Source organism: Martes martes (genome assembly GCF_963455335.1).
Source record: "Martes martes genome assembly, chromosome: 17".
NCBI classification, from domain to species: domain Eukaryota; kingdom Metazoa; phylum Chordata; class Mammalia; order Carnivora; family Mustelidae; genus Martes; species Martes martes.
The window spans coordinates 52,134,615-52,152,988 of NC_137905.1; the positions used below are offsets into that span (position 1 = coordinate 52,134,615).

General features: G+C 48.3%; 1 protein-coding gene across 1 annotated transcript; it reads right to left on the bottom strand.

The window, feature by feature from the left end:
• Positions 1-6,919: 6,919 nt before the first annotated feature.
• Positions 6,920-17,144, bottom strand: IZUMO2 (IZUMO family member 2; the record flags this gene model as incomplete). The annotated part of the gene is made up of 7 exons (XM_080828574.1): positions 6,920-6,962; positions 8,577-8,694; positions 11,626-11,706; positions 12,791-12,811; positions 13,040-13,126; positions 16,626-16,700; positions 16,913-17,144. 7 exons carry the CDS (start codon positions 17,142-17,144, stop codon positions 6,920-6,922), a joined length of 657 nt encoding a protein of 218 aa, XP_080684700.1.
• Between the last annotated feature and the right edge of the window lie 1,230 nt (positions 17,145-18,374).

An 18,374-nucleotide genomic window follows, 5' to 3' on the forward strand; every position in this document is an offset into this window, starting at 1 on the left:
GAGAGATAGGAGGGGGCGGGACACCGCCCACAGCGCGCCCCCAGGCGCGACTCGGGCCCGCAGCCCTGAGCACCCACCAGCCTGTCCCGCTCGGCCCGCACCCACCCGCTCCAGCTCCCGGCCGCTAGGTCGGGACTCACCTGTGCGCCCCCACGGGTTGCGGAGGGTGGCCAGGCCTTCCCTCCCTCTGGCGGGCCGCGGAATGCGCCTGCGCGGTAGTTGTCTCCGTACTATCAAGCCCCGGTTCTTTAAACGCGACTTCGCAGCTGGACTACATTTTCCAGAAGTCATCGCGGGCTCACGCTCCTCCCGGCCTCAGGTCTCTAGATGCGGGGGAATGTTGGGAAATGGAGTCTGGGAGAACGATGTGGGGCAGGAGGGAACCTGGTATTGAGAAATGTCTGGCTCTACTTACACAGCGAATATACCCATTTTAGCCAGTCTTTTCGCTGCCCTTCACAGAAGGGGACATCATAGCCCATTCAACCCATCTAACAAAGTTACCCCTGTAGTTGAAGTCCACAGGACACAAAGAAGTTGGCCCCATCTAAATTGATGGTGAATGAATTGAGCCTCTGTCACTTAATTACTTGCTATTCCTGGGCATCCGCTTCCTGTTTGCCTCAGTTTCACCACCTCTTAAAGGGTGGTGTGGTAAGGGAAACAGACCCCTATAGTGGGAGCTGGGAGATATATGTCCAGGAATGCAAGGATGGTTTGATATTGGGCTATCACAGAATTTGCTAATTGATATAACAAAGTAATACCATCACATCCATGGCTATGAAAAGGGTTTTGAGAACCTCCAGTAATAAGCCATGTCTACATAAACTTAATATATTTATGAATAGGCCCATCTTGAATAGTAATGACAATAATTTTATTTATTTATTTGAGAGAGGGAGCACAAGTGGGGGGCGGTGGGGGGGCAGAGGGAGAGGGAGAAGCAGAACCCCCACTGAGCAGGGAGCCCAATCCAGGCCCCATCGCAGGACCTTGAGATCATGACTTGAGCCAAAGGCAGATGCTTAACCAACTGAGCCACCCAGGTGCCCCAATAATGACAAAAATCTTAAGGAGTTACTTCCCTCTCCCTTGTTTTTAATTATATGCATATCATTAAAACCCCAAATCAGGCTTAATGCTAAAAACAAAAAGATTCACCATTGAAGTCAGAACAAACTGTCAGTCCAAACGAAACAAACTGTCTAGCATGACCACTTTTGGAAGAACTATCAGTGTAGTTAGACAAGAGAAAGAAAAGGTATCATTGGAACCGAGAAGTCTGGGTTTTCATCCTTCTTTAAATGTGATATGATTTTTATCCTGGAAATCAAAGAATCAAAAGAAACACTAAAATAAACCACAAGATAATTATATAAAATTACTGGGTACAAGATTAATAAAATCCCATAGGTTTTTGCTTTTCAAAGAATGATGAAAAATCTAATGAAAAAGGGGGCTATTTGGATTTTAGTGCCATATTTGCCCTATAGATTGTAATCTCTTTGTGATCTGGGGCAGTTCTCTTCCACTGTCTACGAGGTTTTCTTCTCTGTAACCCCTCATTGGGGTAATGTGAGGCAGATAGCTCTTCTTCAAAGCCTTTCCCTTACTTTCTCTGCACACAGCAAGACTACATTTTCCAGCCTCCTTTGTAATCTGGGGTGGTCACATGACTAAGTTCTAGCCAATGAAATGAGAGAAGTGAACATGCATGCCAAACCCAGACCTGGCTCATTGAAACCTCTCACTTGTCACCTCCCACAGTCTTTTCCCTTCTGTGGCTGTAGATGAAGACTATGACCCTGGAAGTCCTATGTTGGAAATGGAAGAAGCCTAACTCCCTGAATTGTCACTGGGGTGGGGGGGCATCTCCAATCAGAAACCAAATTACAAAAAGTTATTTTCAGTTATATGAACTCAGGGGATTGATTAAATAAACAATGGTATATCCAGCCTATGAAACGTTATCGAGCCTGAAGTAATTATGATCAGGACACAATAACATGGGGAAATAGTTGCGAATGAACATTAAAAGAAGAAAAATCACAAAGTTATGTATCTTTCATGTTTATAAAGATGTAAAATCTATGTACACACATGAGTAAAACCTAGATGAACCACTGTCAAACTGAGAAAGACCAGCTGTCACTTAATGACAAAATGCAGCGGGCTTTATTAGCTTAATTAACTCATACAGCTACCCTGGGAAGATGTGTCCAACAGCCCTAGGGACACCTTTGCAACCCTAAGGCTCAACGATCCAGCCAGTGACAGTGGGTTCAGGGAAGCCCCTCTTCTCACCGTCAGGCTCCCCAGCTCTGCTGCTCTCTCCGTGCCCATGAACTTGGCCATGGCTGAAATCTTGTCTTCCCCCTACAACCTCACTGCAATCTCATCTCAAACTTCCTGGCCCCTAGTGTCTCCCCTCTAGTCTGTCCCCTCCACCTTTCTTTTTAAATATTTATTTATTTATTTATTTGAGAGAGAGAGAGAAAGAGAGAGAGAAAGAGAGAGAGCGAGAGCGAGCATGCACAAGTTTGGGGAGGGGCAGAGGGACAGGGAGAAAAAATTCCAAGCAGATTCTATGCTGAGCTCAGAGTCTGACATGGGGCTCGATCTCACAACCCATGGGATCACAACCTGAGCCCAAATCAAGAGTCAGATGCTTATCCGACTGCACCACCCAGGAGCACCCCCCCCCCGAACGGTCTTTTTGCACCCAGAGCAGATCCAGTCCTTCCTCTGGCTTGGCACTGCCCTCAGCAAAGTGTCCAGGCCTTAGCCTGGTACCTGAAGCCCAGTGAGCCTGGAGACGGCCTTCACTTCATGATGCTCTTTTTAAAAAAACTTAAAAAGATTTTATTTATTTATCTGACAGAGAGAGAGAGAGAGAGAGCAAGAGAGGGAACACAAACAGGGGGAGCGGGAAAGGGAGAAGCAGGCTTCCCACTGCACAGAGAGCCTGATGTGGGGCTCGATCCCAGAACTCTAGGATCATGACCTGAGCCAAAGGCAGCTGCTTAACGACTGAGCCACCCAGGCGCCCCCATGACACTCTATCTTCATCAGCTCAGGTGGCCATAACAAAATACCATAGACTGAATGACTTAAACAACAGAAACTTACTTTTCTCACAGTTCTGCAGCCTGGAACTCCTAGATCCCGGAGCCAGCATGGTTGATTTCCAGTGAGAAATCTCTTCCTTGCTTGGAGATGGCCACCTTCTTGATACATCATCACATGGTTTTTCCTTGGTACAGGATCATGTGGAGAGAGAACTCTGGTGTCTCTTCCTCTTTTTTATAAGGACATTAGTCCTGCTACTGTCCTTGACCAACTGTGGGTCTTGTATGGGTTACTTAAATTCTCCTTCTAGGTGTCCTTCTCTCTAAAATGGGGGAGCAATGCCTTCCTAACTGGGTAGTCATGCAAGTTAAATGAGATCAGTGACATATGTCACTTTCATCCACATCTCATTGGCTGAAGCGAATAGCATGGTTGCAACTGAGTTCATATAGCAATCCCAGGGAGGGGTTCTGATTGGTCCTTCTTGGGTCTTGGGCCCACCCTTTGGGCCAATCACTATTGCTAGGATTAGGGTCCATGATAACCACATGGTTACAGGCAGTTGGCCCTAGTGTGATATGTGTGCTTGATGGTGGTAGCTCAGGGCATCGTATGAGCACAGAGGAGGACCTCTAACCCGCTCTGGGAAATCAGGGACGACTTTTGGAGGAGGTCTCACCTTGGCTATAGGTTGGAAGATAAGAACCAACAGACTAAGAGACATAAATGTGATGAGTGAAAGCACAGAACAAGATGGGCTGTTGGAGGCAGAGGGAACAGAGTGTATGGAAGCCTAGAGGGGGAGAAAGAGATATAAGTAGCTTTTTGAGTCTGGCATGCAAGTGTGGGTGTGGAAAAGTGCTATGGATTGAATGTCCGTTTTCCCCAAAATTCATATGTTGAAGCCCTAACCCTCAAAGAGACTTTGTTTGGAGATAGGGTATTTGGAGAAGTAATTAAAGTTAAATGAGCTCAAAAGGGTAGGGTCCTGCTCCAATAGAATTTGATGTTCTATAGAAGACAAATGGCACAGGGCTTTGCCAGTAGAACCCATTAGCAAGGGCCACACAGAATAATGGTTAATCCTACTTATTCACTGAAAGTCATTAACCTCTCTATACCTCCATATCCTCATTGTACATGGGAGATAATACACTAATAAATAAATGACATTTGACTAGTTTGATATGACTAAAGCCATTAAAACAATGTGGTACAGAAAACACCACCTTCTATTTGCTATCAATATTATTGACATTAAATACTATTTTTAAAATTTATTAATATTTCGCCACCTCTTGACCTTCCTATGCGCTCTTCCCTCTGTCCAGAACGTTCTTTTCCTCTATTGCTCTTGGAAAACTCCATTTCTTGCCACTAGCGCTTGCAGCCATTCCTATAGGAAACTTTCCCCTACACCCGCCCAGCCCAGCTGGAGCAACTCCTCTCCCTTCCGGGGTTCCACCCGAACCTAACACTGATATTATAATTGTATTCTAATTATTTGGTAACTGTCTCTCCTGCCCCAGATTGTACTCTCTGGGAGCGTTCATCACACTATCATTTCTGCACAACTTAATTATCTGTTTATTGTGCACTGCTCCCCAGGAAATTCACAGAAAGTTAAGGGAGTAGTTGGACTTGTAGCAGGAAGCCATTTACAAAACCAAACAACACTGTTACCCAAGCTAAAAGCACTTTAGGGCCACCAACTTACGACCCCCAGGCCTTCACCGGAATGGGTTTGGATCAGCTTAAGAAGTGAGCGTGGGCACCTGGGTGGCTCAGTGGGTTGGGCCTCTGACTTCCGCTTGGGTCAAGATCTCGGGGTCCTGGGATCGAGTCCCGCGTCAGGCCCTCTGCTCAGCGGGAAGCCTGCTTCCCCCTCTCTCTCTGCTTGCCTCTCTGCCTACTTGTGATCTCTCTCTCTCTCTGTGTGTCAAAAAAAAAAAAAAAAGAAGTGAGCATGAAGGGGCGCCTGGGTGGCATAGTCGTTGGGCGTCTTCGCCTTCCGCTGGGGTCATGATCCCAGGAGCCTGGGATGGAGCCCACCAGCGGGCTCCACGCTCCTCAGGGAGTCTGCTTTTCCCTCTCCCACTCCCCCTGCTTGTATTCCCTCTCTGGCTATCTCTCTCTGTGTCAAATAAATAAATAAAATCTTTTTTTAAAAAAAGTAAAAAAAAAAAAAAAAAAAAGAACTGAACTTGAAGTCGGGCTGCTTTGACTTGACCGGTGTAGCCTTGCCTCCCAGCTAGCGCGCTTAGTGAGGGTGACGTCATGCGTGCCGGGAGTGACGTCACCAGGGCGACAGCATCCCGTTGCCTACACAGAAGGGCGCCTGCGTGGGAGGGGGATGTGGGGGATCCTGGAAACTACCATTTCCAGGAGCCTCTGCTCCTTCTCTCCGGAACCGACCTAGTCTAAGCGCTCCTTACTGCGCACGAGCCAAACTGGTATCTTGGCAACGGATGGCTGGAGTTGAACTCTTCAAGTGCATACCCCCCTACCTTTAAAGGGGCTCGGTAGTATCTATGGCAACGAACACAAGTTGTAGGCGGAGAGGATTCTGGGAAATGTAGTTAGAGAGTCCAGGGAGCTCTAGCTACTCTTAAAACTTCATTTACTAATAGTCTCCAGCATAAAAAATATGAGAACACTCAGCCTCAGAGGTTTCTTCTGTCACCTCACAATGATAGCAATGATATTTTTAAAAAATCTGAATTTCTGGGGACTCTTGAAAATTCTGAAGATCTGAAAACACTGGACTGTTACTTCACCGTGACTGCAATAGAATGGAGCTGGGTACTTTCTATCCTCCATGGATGCGGCCTGCAGTTCACTTTATCTTCCTGGACCCATCAGGATTTGGGGTTTCAATCCCTGGGAAAAATCACCGAGCTCCTTTCCCTGGCATTTAAAGGCCCTCAGTGTACGGATCAGTACCGTTTTTGCAGGCTTCCTCCCCTTCCCCCAACACCACCATCCTCATTTATTCAACAAATATTTACTGAGCGCCTGCCTGCTCTGGGCCAAGCCTTGTGCAGGGCACCGGATCTGCAGTAAATTTTGTTTTTCTTCCTTTCTTTCCTTTCTTAATTTAAGATTTTATTTATTTATTGGACAGAGATCACAAGTAGGCAGAGAGGCAGGCAGAGAGAGAGAGGGAAGCAGGCTCCCTGCTGAGCAGAGATCCCAGGACCCTGAGATCATGACCTGAGCCGAAGGCAGAGGCTTTAACCCACTGAGCCACCCAGGCACCCCTAACTTCATTTTTCTTATCAATGCATTCTTCCCACCAAACATCTTCATTATCCGGATCCTGAATGAGATAGCAATAGTTTTGCTAGCAAGTTCAGAAACATAAGGATACCATGTCATTCAAATTTATTTGCTTCCTACTTTGGCTTAGCAGGTAGCAAGAGTTCAGACAGCAAACGATTTACATGGCAATGCATCTGAATCTATTCAGGAACACAGAGGGTGAAAATTTAGTTCAGATAGGGAGGGGAACCTGTATTCTCTGCATTAACTACTGCTGTTCTTCTGTCACACCATCCTCGAGGGTCCCACTATGGTGTCATCTCCTTTAGGATGCACTCCTCCTCAAAGCAGGAATGGTTGTCCTTTCAAGCTCTCATTGTAGCTTGTCTATTCCTCTTGAAGATCCAAATCACTTCTACTTTGATGTAGGGTCATTGGTACCTACGGATGAGTGAGACCTGGTCCCAACCCTTGACACCCAACTGGGAGGAGGGCCCTCCAGAAACTGACAGAGACATCAAGGAATTTGTCATAGACTTTATTAAACTTCTTTTCCTTTCCCCTTACAGACCCCCAAACCACCGCCCTACTGCAGCAGGAGTTTTCGGTTTTGCCTGTACGTAATAGCCCTGGTCAGAGAGAAAAAGCCTGGAGGTTACAAAGAGAACTTCAGGTCCCTCCAGGTCCCTCCACGCCACCCCCCAAAAAACTTCCCTCCAATCATCAGCCTTATTTGTTCCAGCCTGTGACATCATGGGTATCTGGGCAGATTTCCAGGGTCCTCAGCCATTCAGTGTTGGTACATGAATGAGGAGGAGAGAAAATCTGGGAGTGAGGGAAAAATGTGAAGACAGAAAGAGTGGGAAAGACTGAAGGAGACTCTGAAAGACATAGACATAGGGCAAGAGACTCATGGAGAAGAGAAAGAAGAGAAGGAAATGAGGAAAAGAGAGAAGCAAGTGTGCTGAATTGAATTGCGTCCATCCGTGCCCACCCCCCCCCCCCCAGGTATATCCAAGTCCTAATCCCCAGGACCTGCAAATGTGGCCTTGTTTGGAAATTGGGTCTTGGTGGATGTAATCAAGATCACTTGGGATTTAGGGTGGACCCTACATTCAAAGCCGGGCATCCTCATAGGAGGTGTCAGAGAGGAAAAATCCATCTGAAGATGGGAGGGGGTGGGCAGAGATTGGAGGGAAGCCATGAGCCAAGGAATGCCAAGGATGCCAACGAGACCAAGGAGTGAGACAGACCTTGGGCAAGAGGCTTAGGGAGAGAGAAACAAGATTCAAGACAGAAATGAAGACCTAGTAAAGACTGGGGTGGTGGTGAAGGGGTTTGAACATGGGGGAGTGGGAAAGAGCAGTGGGGAAGGTACTGGAGAAAGAGAGGGGAGGTGGGAGGGATTCAACCTGGGAGGTGGGGGGTGGGGGGGACAGCAGGATTGAGACAGGGAGGGGGAGGGGAGGAGAAAGCCCAGTGGGAGAGGCAGAGAGAGGGAGAGAGAAGGGGACACAGACCGAACAAGCTCACAGTGGGAGCAGACATTCATTGTGCTGAGTGCTGATTTAACTCACCACTAGGCAGTGGGAAAGGAGGGTGAGAGGCAGGTGGAGGAAGCAGGGAGGACAGAAAAGGGGCAGGAGAGGAGAGGAGAGGAGAGGAGCTGGAGGGGGGGACAGGTAGGCAGCGGTGGGAGAGTCCCTTAGAGGGGCAAAGAGGAGGGTGAGGTCCACTTCCCCCCTCGCACCCTGGGTTCAGTGCTTGGGACCCATGGAAATATTTTCATTTTAACCACTTTGAAAAGCAGAACAGAACAAATTAATATAACGATGATGGTGAAGAAGAATATATAATAATGAATTCAGCTCAGATGACATCTGTTTTCATACCATGGCACATGCATGAAATACAATTATATATATTTATTTATATTTATATTTGTATTTGTATTTATATTTACATTTTATGGAGGAAGAGACCCAGAGAGGCAAAAGTGCTGAGGACCCAGGAAAGATAAAAGGTGGTCCAGGGGTGAGAGGAAGAAGAAGTGTGAGAGGAGAGATGGACAGAGAGAGAGAGATGAGGGCGGGTAGGAGAAGAGATAGAAAGGAGGAGAGGCACAGACAAAGGGAGTGAGAAGCAGATTCCCAAATGACACAGGGACCAATACAGGGCAGGGACATTTTTGTGGGGCCCAGTGGAGCATTTGGAAGCCTCAGGAGAGGGCAGAGATGACTCACGCAGCCACGATGACCCCGAAGGCAAGAAGAGCGAGAAAAATGGAAACGATGGCACCTCTATCCTGCAGGCTCTCCTCCTCCTCCTGGTACTGCAGAGCCACGCGGGGCTGCGCGTCAACTGGTGGGGTGGGGGAGACGAACCTGAGTTCCAAGTCACCACCCCCCCTCGGCTTTGCACCCACTCCCACCTGCTCACCCAGCAACCTCAGCCTCTCTCTCCCTCCTCCCTACCTGTCCGCTGCCCTCTCTCCTGGAGTCTGACTGCATTCCTCCATTCCTCAAACTCTGTGTCCCAGGCACTGTTTTAGGTGCGCTGCATACTTCTACGAGCCCCACTGGCAAACAACTCTGCCGTCGCAGCACCGGCAGTCTACACAGCACATCCCAGTGACAGCGAAGAGCTCGGCGCTAAATACGACTCATTGGCTAGGGGGTGGGGGTTGTTGGGGTGGGGGGGGACGTGGATCCTTCGACTGCCGGTGAACACCAGATGCAACATTCTGACAGTCTCAAGACAAGATGAAAGTCAACCTGCATCTTAGCTGGGGACCCCGAAGATCCTTGAGAGTCCCATTCGGCATCTTCAAGTCGTCCCCCTCCCCCCGACTCTCTCATTCTGTCAGCAGAGCCTCTTGGCTCCACCTTCAGAATGTATCCAGAGTCTGATCCACCTCCTGGATCCATCTCGTGGGCTACCGACCTGGTCCAGCCCCCAGTCAGATCTCTCTCGGGGGTTCTCCTTGCGCTACAGTTCCCCACCTGGCAGCCAGAGGGCGCCTGTCAACACCCAAGCCCTCTCCAGTGCCTCTTTCCGCAGAGCCTCCCCTAAGCCGGCCTCTCACTCAAAATAAAGGCCTAAATCCTCATCACGGCCCACCAGGCTTTGCACAATCTGGTCACCATGTGACTTGCTAGCTACTCTAACCTTCTTCATTCATTTGGCTCTGGTCACACTAGCCTCCCTCTTGTTGCTCAACCATGTTGGATCCTCGCACTAGCTGTTCCCTCTGTCATTCACACTGTTCCTTACTTGCTCACTCCCTCTAGATCCCAAACACCATTTCTTTAGAGATGTCCCGCTGCCTGCACTCTCTAAAGTAGCACCGTCCCTCCCTTTCTCCCAGGCACATTCTATCAAACGTTCCCGTTTTGTTTTCGTTAGAACACACTTGCTATCTAGAATCAGTCCATTTATTCCTTCATGTAATTGTCTGACAGCGGTTCTCAGCTGGAGACAATTATGTCTCCCACGGGATGTTTGGAAAGGTCTGGAGACTAGAAACGATTGTCCTGACTTTGGCGAGGGGAGTACTACTGGCATTTAGTGGGGTAGAGGCTAGGGGTGCTACTGAACCATCCTGCAATACACAGGACAGCCCTTATAACAAAGACTGTCCAGCCCCAGCTGTCAGTAGCGCTAAGAGAAACCCTAGTTAACCCTTCACTCCATTAAAATGAGGGCAATATGAGACATTTGTCTTCCATTCTGCTGATCCTCAGTTTGGGAGCATAATGGGGTCCTCAAAATATCTGTTGTAGTTAACCACCGTCCTAAAGGAGCCAATGGACAAATCCCTTCTTTGCAGCTAGTCAGTGTCATGGAGGGGGAGGGAGGAACTAATGAGAGACTCTTCTAGATGAAAAAAAGTGGGAAAAAACCTATAGTTGAATTATATGAGAAGTCCTATAATTGGGTCCTGGTTTGAATGAATCAGCTGCGAAAGATATTCCACGGACAGTTAGGGAAGTTGCAAAAGGACTTAGAATTACTTGATATTGAAGAATTGTTGCTAGGTTTTTGGGTGTGAGAATGGCATTGTGGTTACATAGGAAATGTCCTTATTTTTAGAGGCACCCACTGTGCACGGGTGAAATCTCACAACGCTTGATTTCTTTTAAAATACCATGGCAGGGGCGCCTGGGTGGCTCAGTGGGTTAAAGCCTCTGCCTTTGGCTTGGGTCGTGGTCCCAGGGTCCTGGGATTGAGCCCCACATTGGGCTCTCTGCTCAGTGGGGAGCCTGCTTCCTTCCCTCTCTCTCTCTCTCTGCCTGCCTCTCTGCCTATTTGTGATCTCTGTCAAATTAATAAAATCTTTTTAAACTTTTTTTTTTTTTAGATTTCATGTATTTATTTGACAGAGAGAGATCACAACTAGGCAGAGAGGCAGGCAGAGAGAGAGGGGGAAGCAGGCTCCCCGCTGAGCAGAGATTCCCCGATGCCGGGCTCAATGCGGGGCTCGATCCCAGGACCCTGAGATCATGACCTGAGCCAAGGCAGAGGTTTAACACACTGAACCACCCAGGCGTCCCTAATTAAATAAATAAAATCTTAAAAAAAAATACCATGGCAATAAATAAGTAAACCCAATGTGGAGGCATGTCCACTGTCAACATAATTTGATAGAAAGTGCTACTTTAGCGAGTGTGATCAGGGAGCCTTTGAGGAGGTGAACTTGAAGACTTTTCTGAAATAAAGGAGTGATAGGAACAGTGTGACAGAGAGGGAACAGCATGATTTTTCAATCTTGATGGATATATGGGAGTTCACTGTACTATTCTCACTGCTATAAGGATTTACATTTAAAAAATCTCTGGGGGCACCTGGCTGGCTTAGTCAGTGGAGCATGCAACTCTTGATCTCAGGGTTATAGGTTCGAGCCCCGTGCTGGGGGTAGCGATCATTTAAAAATTTAAAATTAAAAAAAAAAACAAACAAACTCTGAATGAATGAATGAGTGAGTAAGTGAATGAATTCAGCAGATTCTTCTGGGCTCCCCAGGTGTGGCACTGGTGAAAAAAGAAAATGTGTTCCTAGCACCTGCCGTTCTGGTACTAGAGGCATTTTAAAGTTACAGCAGAATCTTCCCAGTTAGCAGCAGGCGGAAAGTGAATTTCAGAATGTGGAGGCAACATCTGGGTCACCCTGTAAGCAAGTGGTAAGTGCGGGATTCAAGGTCATATGTGGGAGATCTCAAAACCCCTATCTGCTGGGTCATGGCTGTCTTCATCTCTCATGCATCCCTGTCTTCCCTCACCTGCAGGAACTTACCAAAACAGTACTTTTTTTTAATGCACCTGGGACTGATCTTCTGGCAATGTAAACAGTCTAAGACTTCTTCTCTTAGCAAGCCTGGAAAGGCGGGAAGGGAGAAGTGCGATAAGGGCAGATATCAAAGGACTGGCAAGGGGCAGGAAGGCAGTGGGGGGAGAAGATGGGAGTCTTTAGCCCTCCTGAATTTGGAGGTCCCATGTACAGCACAGAAAGATGAGAAAAGTGCCCTGATTCACATTAAAAATATTTTTTAGGGGTGCCTGCTTGGCTCAGTCAGTGGAGGATGTGACTCTTGATCTCGGGGTTGTAAGTCTGAGCCCCAAGTTGGGTATAGAGATGACTGAAGAGTAAAGTCTTAAAAATGAAAGAAAAATTTTTATAGAATCATTGAAGAGTTGAATTGAGTTGCAGTTGTCCTGTTAGCCAACATTTGCTTGTAGACATCTAATTAGTTAAACAAAGGTTAGATTTGTCGATTGAATGTCTACGGATCATTTAATTTGTAGACATTTGTAGATTACATGTCCACAAACAGAATGCTTGCATTTCTACATTCCTGTGTTGCAGGCCCCTGTGACAGATAGTGGGTAGATGCTCACGCAACTGTCTCCTCCTCTTCCTGACACTCTCTCTTTCTCTCTCTCTCTCTCTCTCCATTTCCCAGGCTCCTTTGCAGTAGGTTGCAACCATGTGACCAGAGTTCTGGCCAATGGAAAGGGGGCAGACGGATGCGGCCAGTTCTCGGCCAGGACAAACAAGTTCCTGTCGGAGATTTCCCTATTCTCTCTTCCTTCTAAAGTTAGCTTAGAAGCCACAACACAGGTCCGGGCTATATCCCCAGGCTACCACTTGGAAGAAAAGTTCAACTCTCAAAGGAATTTGAGTAAGAGAGAAATCTTTCGTTTGTTAAACCACTGAGACGTGGTGTTTATTTGCTCTATGACCTGGCCTGTCCATCCTGACATCCCCCCAAAATGCTTTTTTGCAGGTTGCAACCACTTCCATGAGCCCTCAAAAATCAGATATCCCTAGATATTATAGCTTTGGGGAGGGGGAGCCGCCAGATGGAGTAGATGATAGTGGAGCTTGATTTGGGGGAGATAGGGTAAAGAGGTGCGGAAGGATAGAGAAGGGAGGGACAGAAAATAAATCCAGGACTCACGGCAAATTTTTCGATGGCAGGCTGCAAGAGAAAAGAGCTGAAGTGAGTTAAGTCGGGAAAGCAATTTGAGAATTTAATGGGAAGGGAGGGAGGGAGAAGTGTGTCTGGAAACGAGAGCAGGGAATACTGGGGAGAGGCAGAGAAGACTGAGTCACAGGGGAGGTGAGCAAGGAGTCTGGGAGACAAAGTGGGAGAAGGGGATTGAGTGATAATAGGGGAGGAGGGGCTTGGTGGAGAGAGATGCTGCACCTTTCTGTTCATACGATTTTAAACCTTTCTTGAGTTCCTTGATCACTCTCTCCCTGAGAGCCACCAGCTCCTCCAGCAGAGGCCCATCTGAGGAGAGAGAGAGAGAGATACAGATATCCTTGTGGGGTGGGAGGCGCCCAGCGAGCCCACCCCATCTGCAGCTTCAAAGAGATGAGGAAACCCCTTTTCATTCACCAAGAGTAACCACGACCGGGTATTACTTAAGTTGTGGCCTGGGAGGTCCCGCATCTAGCTTCTGATCCACTGTGGGGCCCCAGGACAAACCACCTTCCTCCGGCCTTAGTTTTCTGATCTGGTAAGTAGTAGAACAGACTTGGTTACCTCTCCCTTCCTTTCCTCTGACCTGTTCTCCTCTCCTGTCTACACTCACTCCTTCGTCCAACTGATTTCATCCAGCTTCATGGTTTTGTATATTACCTAGACCTGCACTGTCCAATATGGCAGTCACTAGCCCGCATGGCTATTGAGTACTCGAAATGCGCTAGTCTGAATCGAGGTCTGCTGTTAGTATAAAATGTGTGTTGGAGTTTGAAGACATGGTGTGAATAAAATAACTGAAAAAAAAAAACCCTCAATAATTTTTATGTTGCTTGCATGTTGCAATGGTCATTTAGGTATTGGGCTAAATAAAATATATTAAAATTAATTTCACCTGTTTCTGTTACCTTTTTAAACACGCGGCTACTAGAGAATTTAAAATTACGTGTGACTCCTACTTGTGCCTCATATCGTATCTCCACCGGACAGCACTGTTCTGCGTACACCAATTTCTCCCACATCGATGTCCCTAGCCTAGACCGCTCACTGCCTGAGCGCTCACTCCCTGAAGTCCAGATGCATGGAGCCAAATACCCACTTAGGAACTCCACTCTGGTGGGCATATAAGATGCTCTGATGGGCATCTTATAATCAGTCAGTCCAGAATGGAACCTCGACACATTCCTCCAAGCCTACTCCCAACCCTCGAGTCTTCTCCACCTTAGGAGATGGGAGGTGCCTGATTCTAATCGTTCAGCCCAGTCCTTGGTGCTTTGCCTCCTTTTTCCTCATGCCCTGCATGCAGTCTGTCAACATGCATGTTATATGAACAAAACCTGTCTGTTCAATATCCAAGATAGGGCGCCTGGGTGGCTCAGTCGGTTAAGCGTCTGCCTTCGGCTCGGGTCCTGAACCCGAACTCGGGTCCTGGGATCGAGCCCCGCATCAGGCTCCCTTCTCAGCTGGCGGTCAGCTTCTCCTTCTCCATTTGCCCCTCCCCACCTCTCATGCTCTCACTCAGATAAATAAATAAAATCTTTAAAAATATATATCCAAGACAGATCCAGGAATATGGTCTCCCTCTCAGCCCTTCCCCAGCTACCACCCTGTTCCAGCCACGATCGTGTCTTGCCTGGGCCACCACGGCAGCTTCTTGCTGGTCTGCCAGGCTCCCCCATGTCCTGCTCAAATCTCTTCTCCACAACCAGAGGTATGCTCTTAGAACCACAGTAAGCTCACCCGTATCCCCCTTCTTCTGCTCAGAGCCCTCCCATGTGACCCAGAACAGAAGCCAAAAGTCCTGGAAGGCTCTAGCCCACGGGCCCATCCCCGCCCCCTTACCTCTAGGACCTCATTTTCCACATCACTCCCTCTCTGCACTCCAGCCTCCCTGGCTTCCTTGAGGTTCTGTGAATATGCCAAACATAGGCCCATCTCAGAAACGTGTTCTAGCTGTTCTTTTGCCTGCAGTCTTCTACCCCAGCTGCTTCTGAGGCCTCCCCCTGTCCTTCATGTCTGCTCGCGTGCCGACTTGTCGGTGACGTCCCTTCGGCTGCTTGACTTCATACTGCGGCCCCCACCCTACTCCTAGCACCCCCTATCCCCTGGCCCCTGCAGTATCTTCTCCCTAGTATTTGTTCTCATTTATGTTATGCAGTAAAGGGTTAACTCGGCAGGTCTGGTTTGTCCAAACGCTGCACATTCCAAAAAAAAAAAAGGTCTGGTTCCTCTAAGTCCTTGGTATATCCTGCCTGGGAAGGATGTCTTTCTGGGGATGCCTGGCCGGCTCATTAGTACAGCATGCGACCCAGTCCCAGGGTCGTGAGTTCAAGCCCCACCCTGGGCATGGAGCCTACCAAAAAGAGTGTCACATGGTAGCGGCTTGACCTCCGGAGAGGCTGGAGACCAAGTAGCTACATCAGCCACTTGAGTTCTCCGCACCAACATGACCAAGCCCCAAATGATACAATAATAGTCAGTAAAATGGCTGGCCAGGGGTCTTCAAAAAATGTCAGTGTCATAAAGAGAAACGAATGCAGTGCGTGATCCCAGAGCAGATCAAGGATTGGAAGAAAGGTAGTAATGAAAGCCATGACTGTGACCATTGGAGAAATTTGAGGACTGGATATCGGATAGTATGGAGCTGGCATTAAATTTCCTAGGTCCACTCATAGTGCAAGAAAATACCCTTCCTTGCTCTCAGGAGATCCCCCATTGAAGAAATTAATGTTGAATTGTCACTAACTCTTAAAAGGTACACACACGGAACGAACGAGGCAATGTGTTAAGGTGAACAAATGGTGTATAGGTGTTCACGGTACTATTCTTGCGACTTTTATAACCATTGGAATTTTCTCAAAATACAAAAATCGCCTTTTTAAAAGGCGAGAGCTTTAGCTACTGCTTTCAATTAGAGCTTTAAAATTACTGATACTCAGGCCCCACACCTGATATTCTGATTTTCTTGGCCACTTCCCAGGCTTCTGGAATGTCTTAAAAGCTCTCTATGGGATTCAAATGTGCAGCCTGAGTCGAGACCTGCTGCTCTAAACCTCGTGTGTTTAAGGTTCAGATAGTAAATATTTTCAGCTTTGAGGGCTAGATGGTCCGTGTCACAACTATTCAGCTCTGCCTCGGAGAGCAAAAGTGGTGGAAGACAATATGTAAATTATTATTGTTCTAATAAAACTTTATTTATAAAACAGGGGGCAGGCAAAAGGATTTGGCCCCCAGCTGTATTTTGCCAACCTCTGTTCTAGGCAGGGAGGCTGGATGTAGCATAATGATCTTAATAGCTAACATTTATTGGGCCCTTACTGTTTGCCTGGCTTTGTTCTAAATGCACAGGCACAAACTCATTTACCCTTCTCAGTGACCATGTGGTAAGTGCTATTATTCCTGTTTTACAGATGAGGAAACTGAGGCACAAATAAGTCAAACATCCATGGGGCCCTCTACTGCCCTCTACTGTATTCAGTGGCCCCCCCTAAAACCAGAAGAGACACCCCAGCAGTGGTGGTTAGGAATATAATGTCTGCGCCGTGTACTTCAGACAGGTTATCTAATTCTCTGAACCTCAGTCTCCGGCTCTGTAAAGGGCAGATCACAGTAGTGCCCACACTGATGAACTGTCCCTCGACTTTTTTGAGTAAAACACTTAGAACCCTGACAGACACACACTAAAGGCTATGCTCATGCGTTTTGTTTTGCTTGTTTTGTTTTTAATATCAAGGGAACGTGTGATGGACTCATGGAAAGGGAGGACGGGGAAGGGGGCTGGGAAAAGGTTTTCCCTCTTAGCTCCTACCTCTTAGAGAATTAGCCATTAAGTGGCTTGTCTGGTTCTTGATAAAGGATGTCACATGTTCCAGGTGATCTATCCCTGGGGGCAAGACGGGAGGAAATTCCAGTGGGTCCCTCAGAGAGCCAGGGGACACCCTCATCTTCCTCCAGGAATGGTCCCACCCTCCCCTCTTGGAAAGGCAGACCCCAAAGCGTCTGTCTCCCACCCCAGCCTCGGGCTACCCCACGGGTCTGTCCCCCTCCCCACCAACCTCCCGCAGTGCCAGGAACCCTGCCCTCTCCAGCACGCACCCACTTTCCCCACAAACGCGTTCAGAGCGTAGTCCCGGAAGAAAGGCCCCTCCATGCCGAGGAGCACGGCCTGGGCGCGCTCCAGCAGCTGCTGGAAACGGAAGCGGTTGGGGATGAGCGCGGTGTACAGTTGTCTCAGGGCCTCCTGCACTGAGCGGTCACACTGCAGGCAGCCCCAGCCTCCGTGGGCGCTCAGGCCCCACAGCAGCAGGAGGGCCGAGGCCAGAGGCATAGCGGGGTCTTTGTGACGTCACAGAGGAAAGCTGCCCAACCCCACCCCCCAGGTAAGGGCGGGGTTAGGGAGGCGGTGGGGGAAGGGGGGACACTGCGCAAAGGCACGTGTTTGCTGAGTACCTACTGCAGCATCAGGCATGGTTCTAGAAGCTAGGGAGAGAGTCTAGAAAAACACAGGTCTCTACCTTGTACCCCTGGGGCATTCATTCACTCATTCATTTCAACCTGGGAGGGAGAAGCAGACTCCCGTTGAGCAGGGAGCCCCACCGTGGGCTGGATCCCAGGACCCTGGGGTCATGACCTGAGCCCAAGGCAGCCGCTCAACCAACTGAGTCACCCAGGCGCCCCTTCTTTTTACTTTCTTAACATGGCTAGCAGAAATTTTGAAATTACATGTGGGGCTCACATTATTTTTCAATTGGACGTCGCTGGTCTAGCACATAGGTGATGCCCAATACATTCCATTTGAATTGATTAGCTGTGATTAAATTAGCTGCGGGTTGATGCGGGGAATCATGTAAGGTGTAATGAGCAAATTTACCACAAGGGGGCGCTCACACCCGGATGAAATTTTCCCTCCCTCCCAGTTGAGTCTCACCCTTGACTTCCTGCGGCCCTCGCCCACCCAGAATAAGCCACTTACAATCCTAGCTAATGCCATGGAGCCATTTGAGCTAAGAACTGAGCTATGAACTTGCTGGTCTTCCCTCTTCCTCCATTACTACACCCCATGCAGCCAGTGAGTCAAGGGACTATTTGCCCAAAGAAGTTTTCAGAAGGGGGTGGGAAACAAAGGTAGGAGAACAAAAACTGTAAATTCCCCAGCTTCTAAGCACCAAATCCTCAGGTCCGGGTGCAAGGCAGGAAGAATCAGGAAGCCCAACCGGTTTTGTTTCTCTGGTAATGCCCCCACGTTCAAGTGCAGTTTGGTAAAACTTGGTGAAATCAAGCATCTCCAGATTTCACAGTCTGGCAATTCCACTCTTTTTTGAGGCAGAGGCTGAAGAAATTTGTACACTCACCCACGAGGGGGCAAAGTGTTCATCGCAATGTTGTTCAAGGCGGGCGTGTCAAAGGCAACCTGGTGTCCCTCACCAGGGAGGAGGAGGTGCCCCAGAGTGTCCAGGGCAGAGGATTCTGCAGCCACCGGAAGCAACAGATGTGCCTGCACCAAGAAGGCTGGGTTGGAGTGACAACAGTGAGAAACAGAGCCAGACCTCCCACCAGT